General features: G+C 42.8%; 1 protein-coding gene across 1 annotated transcript in view; it reads right to left on the bottom strand.

Annotated features, from left to right (window-relative positions):
* The window catches only part of PIK3C3 (phosphatidylinositol 3-kinase catalytic subunit type 3), a 64037-nt gene that overhangs the window by 41274 nt on the left and 8458 nt on the right, over positions 1–14305 (bottom strand). The window contains exons 5-7 of the mRNA XM_061572434.1: positions 5704–5790; positions 3507–3602; positions 915–986 (exon numbers count right to left, since the gene is read on the bottom strand). Of these exons, the coding sequence (XP_061428418.1) occupies positions 915–986; positions 3507–3602; positions 5704–5790 (255 nt within the window). The remainder of the gene's footprint in view (positions 1–914; positions 987–3506; positions 3603–5703; positions 5791–14305) is intronic.

Here is a 14305-nt window from a genome sequence, read left to right as displayed (position 1 = left end):
CTTTTGAGTGTGTGTGTGTGCGACTGGGTGGATTGGGGAGGGTGCTCTAATGATGGGAAGTGTTGCGGTAGGGGTGCAAGATGCAGGCAGAGGGCGAACTCTATGGCTAGCGGGTGAGTGGGACGCACGTGCGTAGACAGACCGGAATTGGACGGAGGGGGGCGAATGAAGCATGTTTCAAATGTTTTATAGGCATCACCTCTAAACCGGGGCACTTTAGTCACTGACCGCACACTATCTGTGTATGTATGTTGAACTTCTTTCACACCGTATGCAGCCAATTCTGCTAATTGGAGGTGCGGAAGAACAAAAGAAACCTCCCCGGTGTCAATTGACCCCGTAACTAACGTTCTTGTCCTGAATCGTATCAGAACATTGTGTGGTGGACCTGGCCATCACCTACACCGATGAACATTTAACATATTCACCTGGTTCTAGATTTGAAGTTTTCGTGACTGCAAGGATCCATACTCTTTGGTTCTTTCGGTAAAGTCACGTAGATGAAAAATTAAAATTTTCGATATTTTCATTTTATTATTTTCATCTACGTGACTTTACCGAAAGAACCAAAGAGTATAATCACCTGGCTACTGCTGAAGCCGTCCGCTGGCTGACCAACCTCGACATGAGTGCATAAAAAAATGTCGATGTGTCAACTCGGGTCTCTATGTCGGTCTACGAGTCTCCATTGCAAGTCGATACCCCGAACCATGGACTGCAGAGTACATCGTCGCTGCCCGCTTCCATCATTTGGCGGCTGCGTTTCAGAGATTTACCAGGCAGCTTCCTGAAGCCATTCCACTGGCTCATCAATGTTGACATGAAGAAATCCACATTGGAGATCAGCTGCAATGACAGACGAAGACCTCCAAGCACTCCACAATGAGGATGTACTGCATGCTTAGGTTGCTTACCAGAGACATCTGCGGATCAGGAACTTTGACAATCTCCGGGTTCAGCAAAACCTCGTCCACCTCGTCACCCTCCTACATTTAACAGAAAACAAAAGACACGTTTGAAGCCAGCTGGAGCCGAACAATAAAATGGGTTATCAAGCAAACAGCCAGCTTGCACAAGTCCAATCAGGGAGGTCAGCGACCAAAATAACAAGTAGAGGCATTTTTTTTACGAATTCAATAAAAAAACCCCTCAATATTGCAAGAGCCGCAATGCACGGGATGACGAGACGGTGGTGGTCTCTAATAAATAACTTCACGAAGAGGGCCTTGAAGAGCCGTGTGTGGCTCCGAAGTAGCATGTTGCCGACCTCCGAGTTAGATGGACGACCCTCTGCTGCCGCCCGGAAAATTACTTTGGATATTACCAGAGCGCTAAACGTTGTCGGAAATTTGAATGTATTAACAAAAAATATATAGACGAATTAGCCACTGTTATGGAGTATTCCAGATTGTTGAAATATATAAATCATTCTCAGCTATTTATGTACTGTTCCTAATGCTCCACAACAGTTCGGAGGACGTTTTTTTTGTACAATGTATATTATTGATTCGACAGTAGAGTAGTAGTCCCCGAACCACTGGCGATGTTCAACGCCGTTGGAAGTGGTCCATGGAACTGTTGCAGAATTGTTTAAATTTCGAAGTGTACATTATTGTATGTATGTATGTAATGTTGAACTTCTTTCGCACCGTACGTAGCCAACCGTGCTAATCGGAGGTGCGTGAGAATGAGGGTTTGGCGGTGGTCTGTGGGTCCAAAAATGTTGGGAAACATTCATGCTTTAATGGGAGTGTTCCTCCGTATAATATGTGGCAAACCAGGTGTATTTGTTTAACATACCACACTCTACTGATGAGACCCAGAAGTCGACACCAGCCCAGTTTGCATAACTCTCTCAAGCACCATATCCACTGCGGTGTATATATTATTTAATGGAATTTAGCTCCTGAACTTATTGCCATATACGTATAAGAATGTATATAATTGCTAAAAAACGATATTAAACATCTGAACATGTTTATTAATGAGTGTTAAGTAAATTAATTCAAATCAAGAAGGCGAATAGGTCAAGAGATGAACAATATTTAATTCTAAAAGAGAGGTACAAAATGAAGATCAATTTATTTAATTTTACATAGTTGATCGCGAGCAAAATCTACACTGTGCAAACTTTTTCTCCACAATTGCCAATTTAGAAATTAAACAATACTACCTCCCAAAATTAGTTTTCTTCTAAATTAAATGCACGCACATCCGGAGATCTATCCGCTATTTGTTTGAAATAATTAACTACAAAGTTGTACGCCATCTAAAAAAGAACGGGTATTGGTAAAAAGCCAACGGAGTGTCCACTCAAGCGCAGTGAATCGTGACTCTGTGTCTGACTCTGTGGCCCAAATTTGGTTTTCTGTTATTGACCTGATCGACACATTACTCTTAGCTACAAGGAGGATGACATCGCATGGATAACCACGATACCTCGCTGATCTTGCCAAGGAGCATAAACCATCACGCGAACTCCGGTCATCCTGGCATTAGCAGCAGCTTTTAGCTGGCCGTCAAAGATGGTCACTGCATTGCGCGCTTTCAGATGCGCTTCTGTGGCCGTCTGGAACGCTCTTCCTTTCAATGTCATCTAGCCACTGGAGCTATGCACTTTTAAATCTATGCTGAAACTAATTTCTTTAGAACTGCTTTTTGTGTTTAGTTTATTGTCCTTTCCCCGCACCTCCGATTAGGGCAGTTGGCTTACGTGCGGTGCGAAAGAAGTTCAACATACATACATACATAGCCTTTTTCGTATTGCAAAGCAAACTGATTTGTGTAAATCTACTGCAGACCAAGAATGTGCCCATCTAATGCTAATGAGTTCGGAATAAACAATCCATGGTATTAGCTGCGTGGGTGCAATGCTGTCTTAAAAAATCTCTTGTGAACTCATGCAAGATCACGTTACAAAAAAAATCCAGTCAAAAAAAGAATGTCAAAATTCCCTCCGAGCTCATGTGGTTCAGAGCATACCACTGGCTTATATTTCTTGTTTAGTGCCATGATTTAGAAATCATGTTTAAAGTATTACTCCTAAATTTAAACACATTTTGAAATGTACAAAAAACAGTTACATTCCTTCCTGTTACCCTCGATGTTAAATTTCTACAACTGACATGCAGACACTTAACACTAGAGCACATTTCACAGCCTCGCACATTCCCCCCGTGGACCAATTGACTCGCTGACCCACTCAATTCATACGGGTGCCAAGTACCGTTGTCACTTTCCGACCGAACCACCTGATGATTGATGCAAAACCAATGACTCACTTCACAACTGATTGCTGTGACTCGCAATTACAGTTTTCATTAACCCGCAGCAGTTGTATTTCACAGGAACAGGCAATGCAGCTATTGTCACCGTTGAAAGCTCTCATCAATCAGCCTCTCAATTTGCTGTATTTAACAAGGTGACAGGGCCCAGCCCCACCACCCCCCCACCACTGCCGCTCCCCCCATCTCTCTGTGACAGGAGGCCGGAATTAGCCATCTCACCTTCTCGTAGTACACAACAGCGTACTCCGTGTCTTCGAACACCACTCGAGGAAACTCCACCATCAGGTACATGAAGTTCGAGTTCCTTTTCTCCTTCTGCCGATGAACAACGCACATCAGAAACGTAATCAGGTCACATGCACTGCAATGCCATGCTATAGTGGATGGCGGCAACAATAGCAAATAATTACAGGGTACGGCTGGACAGCCGATGATCTTAGAAGCGAAGCACGACGGAGCCTCGGTAGAGCTCGGATGTGGGAGACCAACGTGCATAACAGGTAGTATAGGCTATGGATCTACATTGTGGGCAACAAAGGCAAGGGCAGCCAAATCAACTGTTGTGCTCTACTTGCTATGGCTCCCATATCAAAGCTCCCCAACCAGCGCTGGCCAGCACCTTGGCATGGTCAAATAACCTGTACGACCCGCACGGCATGGGGAGGCCCTCATCCAGCAGTGGATTGACAAAATGGGCTGGACATGTACATAGTTGCGTGGTTGTGAGATCCTGAGGTCATGTTAAACATGGCTCAACGTCTCAAGATTAGCACCACCTTGGCATCTCCAACAAAGGGTTGTGGCAAGAGAGTCATGAGGATGCTGGTGAAATGAACAATGATGGCGAGAACCGATGTGATCCTTGTGTGACGTTAAACCGAATCCCAGCGACGGTGTCACCTAAAAATAAATACATGGCTCAGGAGGGAACACCACCTCAACCTCCCATCGTCATGGCTCAGGAGGGGACAGCATCTCAACCACCTCAACCTTCCATCGTCACAGCTCAGGAGGGGACAGCATCTCAACCACCTCAACCTCCCATCGTCACAGCTCAGGGGGGGACAGCATCTCAACCACCTCAACCTTCCTTCGTCACAGCTCAGGATGGGACTGCACCTCAGCCACCTCAACCTTCCATTGCCATGGCTCAGGAGGGAACACCACCTCAACCACCTCAACCTTCCATCGTTACAGCTCAGGAGGGGACATCGCCTTAACCACCTCAACCTCCCATCATCTTGGCTCAGGAACCTAGTGTGGAGTGCGGTGTTGCGAGGTGTAGGGTGAAGGTTCACAAGCGGGGGTCCCGTGGGATGGAGAGAGGTTGGGCAGAGAACTTAAGAAGAGCGCTCTTTGGTGATACTCTGCTTTGGCAGTGGTGCACAAGAACAATTAAGAACAAGCCTGATTGACAACCGCGGAAATCTAGGAGGTGATTTGTTTTTAATGTTGTTTTCCCAATTCTATTCCATTTATGCCATCCGCGTCATGTCGTACGACAAAGCATCCATTCAGAGCTCTTGCATAGCAGCGCATCACCCATGGTAGGGAATGGTCCATGCCAGTAGATAGCAGAACGACTTATCGCAGAGCCCTTCAAGTGACGTTCGTGATCTCCATTCGCAAGCTCCGTCCCACATGACACAAACATCGAGATACGTTTGTTACATGGCAGTAAAACTGGTCAACGAAATTATTCTCACGAGCTGGAATCTGCAGTCAACTCGCTACACTTGAGAATCCGGTTTAATCGTCAGCTGGGCTGGTTGAAAGCCAGATAAGAACCCAGTACAGCAATCCTTCGCCACTTCGCGGTTCAAGTTTCGCGGCCTCAGTGCATCGCGGATTTTTCGAATTGATTTAAAGGCCTCATTATACCTGTGCAGTAACACCATCATCATCATCATTCATCATCACATTCATCGACTGCACAGGTCTGTCATCGTCGTCATTGTCATCGTCGTCGTCGTCATTACTGGAGTCAAGTCTCAAGATACTATTGTCATTGGTGAGTGTAGAACACCATAATACGTATCGTATGAGAGAGTGAATGTATAATATTAAGGTTTTATAATTAAATTGATTTAAGTAAAAAATATATATAAAGTATAAATATACATATTTTAAACATTCTGGTACCCACACACACATATACGGAACGGAAATTCCTAGGGGGCCAATCCTACTTCGCGGATTTTCACCTATCGCGAGGGGTTCCGGTCCCCATTAACCGCGATAAACGAGGGATCACTGTACATCTGCAGTGCCGGCTCTGCTCCTTGACCTGAGCCACCTGGCCACCTCGGCGAAGGTGACCGACGGGATGAGTAACGGTGGCGCTGAAAATGAAAGTCATGACAACGACGAAAATGAGACCGATGACAACAACGATGTTGGGGTGGTGATAAAATACCTCATTAATCATCTCAATTTCACGGAAAGTAAGGCGGTCCAGCCAGTCCACCTTGACCATGTGTCCCTGCCGATGAGCTTTGGTCAGCTGCAAGAGGACACAGCAGGAAGACAGAATAAGTAACGTCCCGAGCCGGAGGACGTGTGTAATTTTGTAATGGTATTTTCGCCTAAACCGTAATTTTAATTAAATTGTAAATGTAACAGACTGATCATCTTGGCATACGGCATGGCATTAAAAGCTTAACTGGTTTAAAATGTCAGTCCTCGTTAAAGTTAAACACATTTCATATTCTGCATAGCATGATATGGTTCAGCATGCAGACTGCACATGGATGAGCATAACTTGCCTGATTCAGAACAATGACTGTCTTCACACCATGTCATTGTAATGGTAACATAACACATTATTACTACACCCATCAGTGTCATTTTCAGAGCTAACCGCTATGGTTATCAGCAAACCCTGCGGAAATAACCAAAAACGGCACGAGATATTAAGTACTGTATTGTATATTGTGAGGTGGGGAGGTCATCCCATTAATTTGAGTATCATTACATCTCTTGACCAAGACCAGTGAAGAGTTATGTCTGAACCAGTCCTGGGCCTTCCCTTTTAAGTATGGTAGAATAACTGCCACACACTCACAGGGCACGGGCAAGACCTTGTCTAGCAGTGAACTGACATAGAGCTGTACCTAAAAACAGCAGTCAGTATGATCGCATGCAAGCCATTATTAATTCCACACACTGGCTAATCATTGACTCTGGTTGTCTATGGCATCGTCCTTTTCTCCGTCGTCCAGGGAAGACAATGAGTTTTCAGTGTTAACTTTTTAGAAAATTGTTTACATTATTCGAACATTTCCTGCAATGACTGAAAATGACGATTCTGGAATTTTGCCGCTATAAATTTCCACACGATAAGCCACTTCATTGAGCGATCATTTGTGGTCAGGTCTTTTCTGAAAAAGAAGCTAATAGCTCAGTGAGCTGAACCTGGTAAAAGAAAATTTCGTTTTATTTGTATATTATTTTAGTGATTTTCTTACATTTCCTATACTTTGAACTTCTATAGAATTTGTGCACTGTTTATTGTTGTAACATTCTGACCAGCCCCTACTGGACATCTGTCCAAAAGAGCTTTATAGCTCATCAGATTCCTCCAGGAAAATAAAGATTCCGATAACTGATCTGTACTCGTGACTCTGGTACTGTCATGGCCGACGTTCTGACTGCCAAGGCTGGTGTTGTCCTGCTGTGTATGTGGGCGGCCCTTGTCCAGAAGCCACTGAGACCATTCTAGATTTGAAGCTTTCGTGACTGCAAGGATTCATATTCTTAGGTTTTTTCGGTAAAGTCACGTAGGTAAAACATTAAAATTAATAAAAGTAAAATAAAATAAAAATCACGACGTTTCGGAGGCAACACAAGCTTCCGTCTTCAGGTGGAACCGTCACAGCCACGACAGCTGTATCAATACGGAAGCTTGTGTTGCCTCCGAAACGTCGTGATTTTTATTTTATTTTACTTTTATTAATTTTAATGTTTTACCTACGTGACTTTACCGAAAAAACCTAAGAATATGAACCACTGAGACCATCTCACGTCGCAGTTCCAACCGCATACCCAGAGTCTGCTGCGGCCAGTTTCCACTGTGTCTTGCCAGAGATTCCCACTCATCGACGGTGGTTTTTAAAGCATTTGAGATCACACTTGCAGATGTCCTTGAAAAGTTTCTTGAGTTTACCTAAGTCTCTTGACTTCAATTATATGAGCTGTATGATTTGCTTTCAAGATTACTTCACGTTTGAAAAATGTAGTGCTTGGTTCAGATTTTGTGACATGACTACAAATTAAACAAAATAATAAATGTCAAATATATCAAATTCAACTGCCTGTCTTGAATCAGAAACATTCGTTTTTTGTTACAAGCACTGATGCACATCGCATTGAAAATGTTTTTTTTTATCTATGCATATAAAATGTCACCGACAATAAAACTTGCAAAACCTTTAACTATTTAAACATGAATCTTGTTATTGATTTTAAACGGCCAAAATTAATGTTATTCTCAGATGTAATGAAATATTTTGGGGGAAGTGCGACTGGTGTAGTTTTGATTACAGTATTCCACGTGCGCTCATTATGTAATGTAACCAGATACCATAAGAATTGTAATAACCACAGCAACACAATTCACCTCCTTGCTTGTTTTTTTTTGCCAAACTCGAGCACACATTCGAAAGCAAATTGAATTAGTTTCTGGGGGGGGGGGGGGAACCATTTACACATTGAAAAACACAAGACCTCATTTTTTATGCCAACAGTGCAAAAGCCCATGCATTCGAATGAACACCGTGCCATCTTAAAACAAGGCCACCGCGTAGCACGGCTTGATATATTTCTCCCCATGCTTGCAGGATATTCGACGAGTTTCTTTACTTTGGCAGACTTGATGTAAATGCCAAGGGAAATGACATTGAAGCGTACATTTTTAACACGGTCTGGTTTGACTTAGGCAACTCGCAGCGATTCTTGACCACGACCAACATCAGTGGCGGGTGGTATCGGGAACCGATCCTGATATCGGAGTAATGTGGACCAACCCACACTGATCAGTATTGAGAAGGCATTTGCATTTGTCAAGGCGCCCTTCCTCCCCTAACCCAGCTTAAATATACGCTGCCAAGCTTGGTGTTCATTCAGACGCTGTCTTTCCGACAGACCTGTTCTTCACCTGAGGACGGCTGCTTGCGTTGTGGCCGAAACGTCGGGAGAATTGTATTTTATTATGTTAAATTATTATTATTTTATTATTTCCCTTCTACGTGACTTTACCGAAAGAACCAAGGAAATTAATCCCTGCAGTCACGAAAGCTTTAAATAGAAAAAGGTGTAAACATTTCCCTGCCCTCCTCTATATGAAGCGGATCGTGCATGGGAGCCATGGTTATTTCCATCATTTAGAAGCCAAGCTGCCTTTGATTGATATTACGCGACTGCGTCTGGGCTCCGCTGCATTCTAATCAAGTCACCTGCCCTATATCAGTGGGTGTACCCGTGCTGCATGTGATGTTATACATTATTACTGCATTTATTATACATATATACACAGGACAGTTTTGTTTTTATATGAACAGAGTGTAGATACATAATATACACACATACGATAAATAAAAATACGCAGTGTTTACATGTTCTTGGTTCTTTCGGGTAAAGTCACGTACCGAAAGAACCAAGAATATGAATCTCTGCAGTCACAAAGCTTTAAATCAAAAAGTGTTTACATGCTCAAACGAAGAATGACTGTCAAATAAACTATAAACTTTTTTTTACCAGATAAGGCCCCCTGACTAATATAGCTATTTTTCAGAAGTGACCTGGACACAAAACATAACTCAACGAAGTGGCCTATCATGATTGAAATGTATTGCAGCTAAACATTCTAAATGTGGCGGGTAAAAACCGTAGGAACCGGAGAAAAAAATTAACCCGTAAAAACAAAGTTTTTCACTATAAATCCTTTATATGCATGGCATCGGGGCGGCTATAGTCCTCTCGTCCTTGAGATGGCTGCCACCTATGGGTCAGATGATTGTCTGCCACCATTAAGGAATTTGGTAATTAAATATTTATTTATTTTTCCATAAACAGTGTAAAATTTAGGAAAAAAAAATTCACGAAAATTAATTGTCACGCACAACGAGTCTGTGTGCAAAATGTCAGCTCGATTGGATCACGGGAAGTGGGTTAAAAAACGACCGAAAGATTTGCACGGTCGTAAGCAAGCAAGCAAGTAAACTTAATATAAAGGATTTAAAAATCAATACGATCACAGGGAGAGAGACATGCAAACTCCAAATATACAGCAGGCGTCAGGGTCGGGATCGAACCCAGGACCTCCTGTATGCCAGGCGAGGAAGTGAACATCTCGCCTCCGTGGCCTAACATGTGTCGACGATGGCAGTGCAGGTCATCCAAGCTCTCACAAACCAAGGCCTAACATCAACGAAGATCTTTACAATATATTTTACAAACATGGAACAGCTGCACTGAGATTGCAGGAAGTAGCCAATTTTATGTCAGAAGGAGATTTAAGGAGACGCACTTTCAGCAAAGTTACCAATTATACAAGGATAAATATATATAGACATATAGTTGACACATGAAGTACATTAGCATATTAGTTAAATGCATATTCACATATATATACACACAATTTATGGATGTATTGGTGGTACACCGGTGCAGCATAACACAGCGGTCCTCATCAACAGCCTACAATCAAAATTTGAATGGACAATCGCCTTCCGACTGCTTTGACATCGCGAGAAGTGATTTTGACGCACCACCACCCCCACAAGATTTTCTGACCGGTGGTTGCAAATCGCAGGAAAATAAAAAATGATTGCGAAATTTGTATATTTTTTATACCGCACACCCGTGTACCACCAATCCGTTCATATACGCATACACAATACACACATTGAATCATACACACACACACAAGTACACACTCAAATAAAAGACGGTATATGGCCATATGCGTACAAGTTAAAATAAAAAAACACATCTTTCCGTATATACTCTCTCAAAAACGTACAACATATACGTGAACTCCACCTGCTCCGGCTTTGCAAAGGGGTTGTGGGGGGGGGGTAGGTGAGCGTTACCGTATTCTCTGTGGTACAAGACACTCTTTCCCCAGTGTTTCAAAGAAGAATTTGGAAGCGCCTCTCATAATCCAGCATGTTGCGTGCCATGCCAAAAACATGGTTGACGATGTAAAATGTGAAAGAAGTTTAACACGAGACAAAGATCCCCCATATAGCCTTAACAGACTGTTGGGGCAAGTGCTGTTAGTAAGCACCTATGTAGGCCGGTACGGCACATTAGGGGGTGAGTGGTCAGCACCACGCCCGGCTGCCTTTGTCGCCCTAATGGCGATGTTTACACATCGCAACAGGTACTCATTTAAGGCCGATTCGACCTAGGGGAGGCCCAGGAGCGGTTCACATAATCGTCACTGGTGTTGGTCGTGAGCAGGAATCGAACCCGGGACGCCTGGTTCGTAGCGCAGCGCGCTAACAGCTACACTACCTCTCCCCACACATACATACATACGTGCGTGACCACATATGTATAACTTACTTGGCACCGGGCACAATTTCTGGGTGCGTCGTAATTTCTGGAGTGTGTCATAGCCTTGGAGAATACGGTACGTAAAGTTACGCTTCGTCAGGTTTAACGATTAATTTACGAGCAAATGTGTGTGTTACCATCTCTTCAGCAGACGTATTTTTTAATTGTTTTATGGGAGAATAAAAAAAAAACTACAAACGTTTGAAAGTAAATAATAATTCCATTTATATAGCGCTTTTCATAAAGAATCACAGCAGCACTCAGCATAAAAATGTATATTATAAATACATTATTTTTTTTACTACAATTTAAAAAGCGGAAGCGTATAAATAGGTTTTAAGACGCATTTTAAAAATGCCCACAGACTCAGAGGGATCCTTATATCTCGCGGTTCAGTGTTCCATAGCCTGGGGGCTACAGGGGGAAAATCTCGGTCACCCATAAGCTGAAACCTCGACCTGGGAATGCAGAGAGGATCTGCATCCCCACATCTTCGGGACCTTGAGGGGACATATGGGTGCAGCATGTTAATGATGTAGGCTGGGACAAGATGGTTCACTGCTTTGGAAGTTAGCAATAGGATTTTCAAGTGAAAACAATTACGTGGTTCTAGAGAACAGTTTTAACTTTAATTTGATGCCAAGATTGTGGGAGCTTAAATAATTAAATATTAAACGGCTCTCATCTTCCAGTTCTTCGAGACAAATAGAAGGAATGAGTGCGGCGTAAAATGTCGACCACTTTTGTTAAAAAAAAAATCAATTTTCACAACCGCAAATGGCAGCACAAAGTGGACAGTCGATGTTATCTCACGCTGTGAAAAACACTTTTTTTAGAAAAAATTGCGGTATTCATTTAGAGTGCCGATTAGTGAAGTCAAAACCACTGTTGATCATTTCTGTCTTGATTTGTGACTGCCACTGTGAAGGCCCTTTAATTCAAGAGTTCTATTAATGGGGAAGCAAACGATGTCGTGAAGGCCACAATCAAAATTCCTTTGAAATATAGATGAGAACAAAATATCACCTGAGCTGAAAATCAATTACACAGCCATTGTGAGTAGCACACACACTTGAGGGGTAAGAACAGTCATTAGCATACGCGTGTATTCATTTGATGTCGTTTGCGTGGAATTTAATTGCATAATTTCCTTTGAAACAAGAAAAACCTTTCGCTGAAAATTATGATCAAGAGCCGTGATTACATGTAAGAGCGCGCATATGCTTTATCCTCTGCAAAGGTTTGGATAATTATAAAGTTCACACAAAGACTTGTTACAATATCCCTCGACGGGTGAACCTCAACAGCATTTTATTTTTAAAAAAAGCTCTCTTAAATTAAAAGCGGATGAATGTATGTACGTTGAACTTCTTTCGCATCGTATGTAGGCAACCGTGCTAATCGGAGGTGCGGAGAAAGGACAACAAACTAAGCGCAAAAAGCGGTTCGAAAGAAATGAGTGTTCAATCTCGATGATTTAAAAGTGCATAGCTGCAGTGGTTTCCTAATGAGAAGGAAGAGCGTTCCAGACGGCCGCAGAATCGCATCTGAAAGCGCGGCGATGCAGTGACCATCTCTGATCGAGGGTTAGCCAAAAGCCGCTGTTGCAAGGATGAGCGGAGTTTGCTTGATGGTTTATGCTCCTTGACGAGAGGAGCTCCTGGTTCCCATTCCACACACATCTATCTTTGCTTTGTATTCTTTGGCTCCCACCTTTCTTTTGGCGCGGCGAACACCGAGACAATCACACAACGGCGTATTGTGACCGCGGCAAAAATGCGCGTGCACTGTACGCGCCGAGCAGCGATGAAAGCGAAGATCTCCGCTTCATCCGTCGTTATTTGGTGTCACGATTTGATTCGGCCTAATTTTTTCGTCGTGCGGACATTCCTTAAGACGCTGCAGGCCGTTCTCTCTGCAACGTTAATGCCGTTGTCTTTGTTTTGCCGATGCGCTCACGGAGCGGCACGGATCTCCCGTGTAAAATAGCCGGGAAACTGGCCAAACGGGACCACCATCCGTGTAACAAATCAAATAAACTCGAGATGAAAGCAATATTTTGTCATCTCATTTGTATTCTCCCGCTTGTATGGTACGCCTCAGATGCACCGCCTTGTTTGTGTTGCCTGTGCCGTCCGTACCGTCAACTTTGTATTGTCTGTTGTTCTTTCTGTCCCGTTGTTCTATTTGTATCGTCTTTCTTGTTTGGATAGTCCCATCTCATCTCGACCATTCTTTTCGTAGTCTGTCACTTTGTTTGTATTGTAGTATTTGTTCTGTCACGTACATTCCTTAAGGAATCATTTGGATGAAATGTGCATAATCGGAAAATAATGCATTCCCTTATCTAAAATGCAACACATGTACTAGGAGTCTGAGAATACACCTTTTAATCACTGGATCATTAAATGCCGACTATTAATAGCAGCATTTAAAAGTGATTGTTACCGCCCATACATTTTAATTATTCTAATTAGTTTCTTGTGCCAATTGCAATATGTTAGTCTTTAAAATCGTTTGACAAGCAATACACGGGATTCTTTACTTTAAACAATTTGAAACTCATTTAGTAATCAATAAAATCTAAACAAATTAACGAGTGCACTCGGCTATAAACATATCGCATTCGCTGCATAGCAGTTAGTATGACGCAGCCCTGTTAATGATGCAAGAACCTCAAGTGTCTCACGCAGTTCTGTATTTCACAATGCTGTTAGCGACGTGAAATGAAGAAAAATGCCAGAGGTATATATCACTTACTTCCATCATTCTCTCTTCCTCCTGAGTTAAGAAAACAATTGGCCATTTCAAGTTGACATATATGTATATGAAATACAGAATTGAATTTTACAACCAGATTTGATCAAAAAGTTGTTACAGGGTTATTCCTGGTAGTATTCACACACACACACGTGTGGACTGAAGTAGAACAAACACACACGGTGCAGTACTGCGCCACACATCCGACCATCAGTCACATATCCGCCCTGACCAATTAACCGCCCACCCCAGTGCAGTATTTTTTGCACGATGTAACTGTCGTTCAACATAGATATTCACATACACAACATTTTCACATGTCCGCCTGTACCTCAGTCCATGGCTAGTCAGATATGCGACGTTGTACTGGATTTGCATTCAATTGCCTGCACAGAAAAATGTGGTATTAGGCCTCGGCAAGGTAAGGTAATTTACCCTTTTTGCCGGGTAAAAGGGTAAAGGTGTCGACATGCCAAGGGGTAAGGTAAAGGGTAGGGTAAAGGTAGCGTGAAGTATTACCCGGTAAATATCTTGTTTACCGCTCGCTAAAAGCTCCGTGGCGCAGTCTGTGGCCTCCATGTAAAATTGTATCATCGAGAGCATTCGATATGAATAAAGCGTTCTACCTAGCATTTACCTGTTATAAACCTTTTCATGTGTAGTACCCCAGTAATTACCCTGCAATCAGGTATTTTGTA

This window comes from Lethenteron reissneri, chromosome 50, assembly GCF_015708825.2.
Source record: "Lethenteron reissneri isolate LAM-NWPU_2019-01 chromosome 50, ASM1570882v1, whole genome shotgun sequence".
Taxonomy (NCBI): Eukaryota; Metazoa; Chordata; class Hyperoartia; order Petromyzontiformes; family Petromyzontidae; genus Lethenteron; species Lethenteron reissneri.
This window is presented reverse-complemented; position numbering and strand designations above follow the sequence as displayed.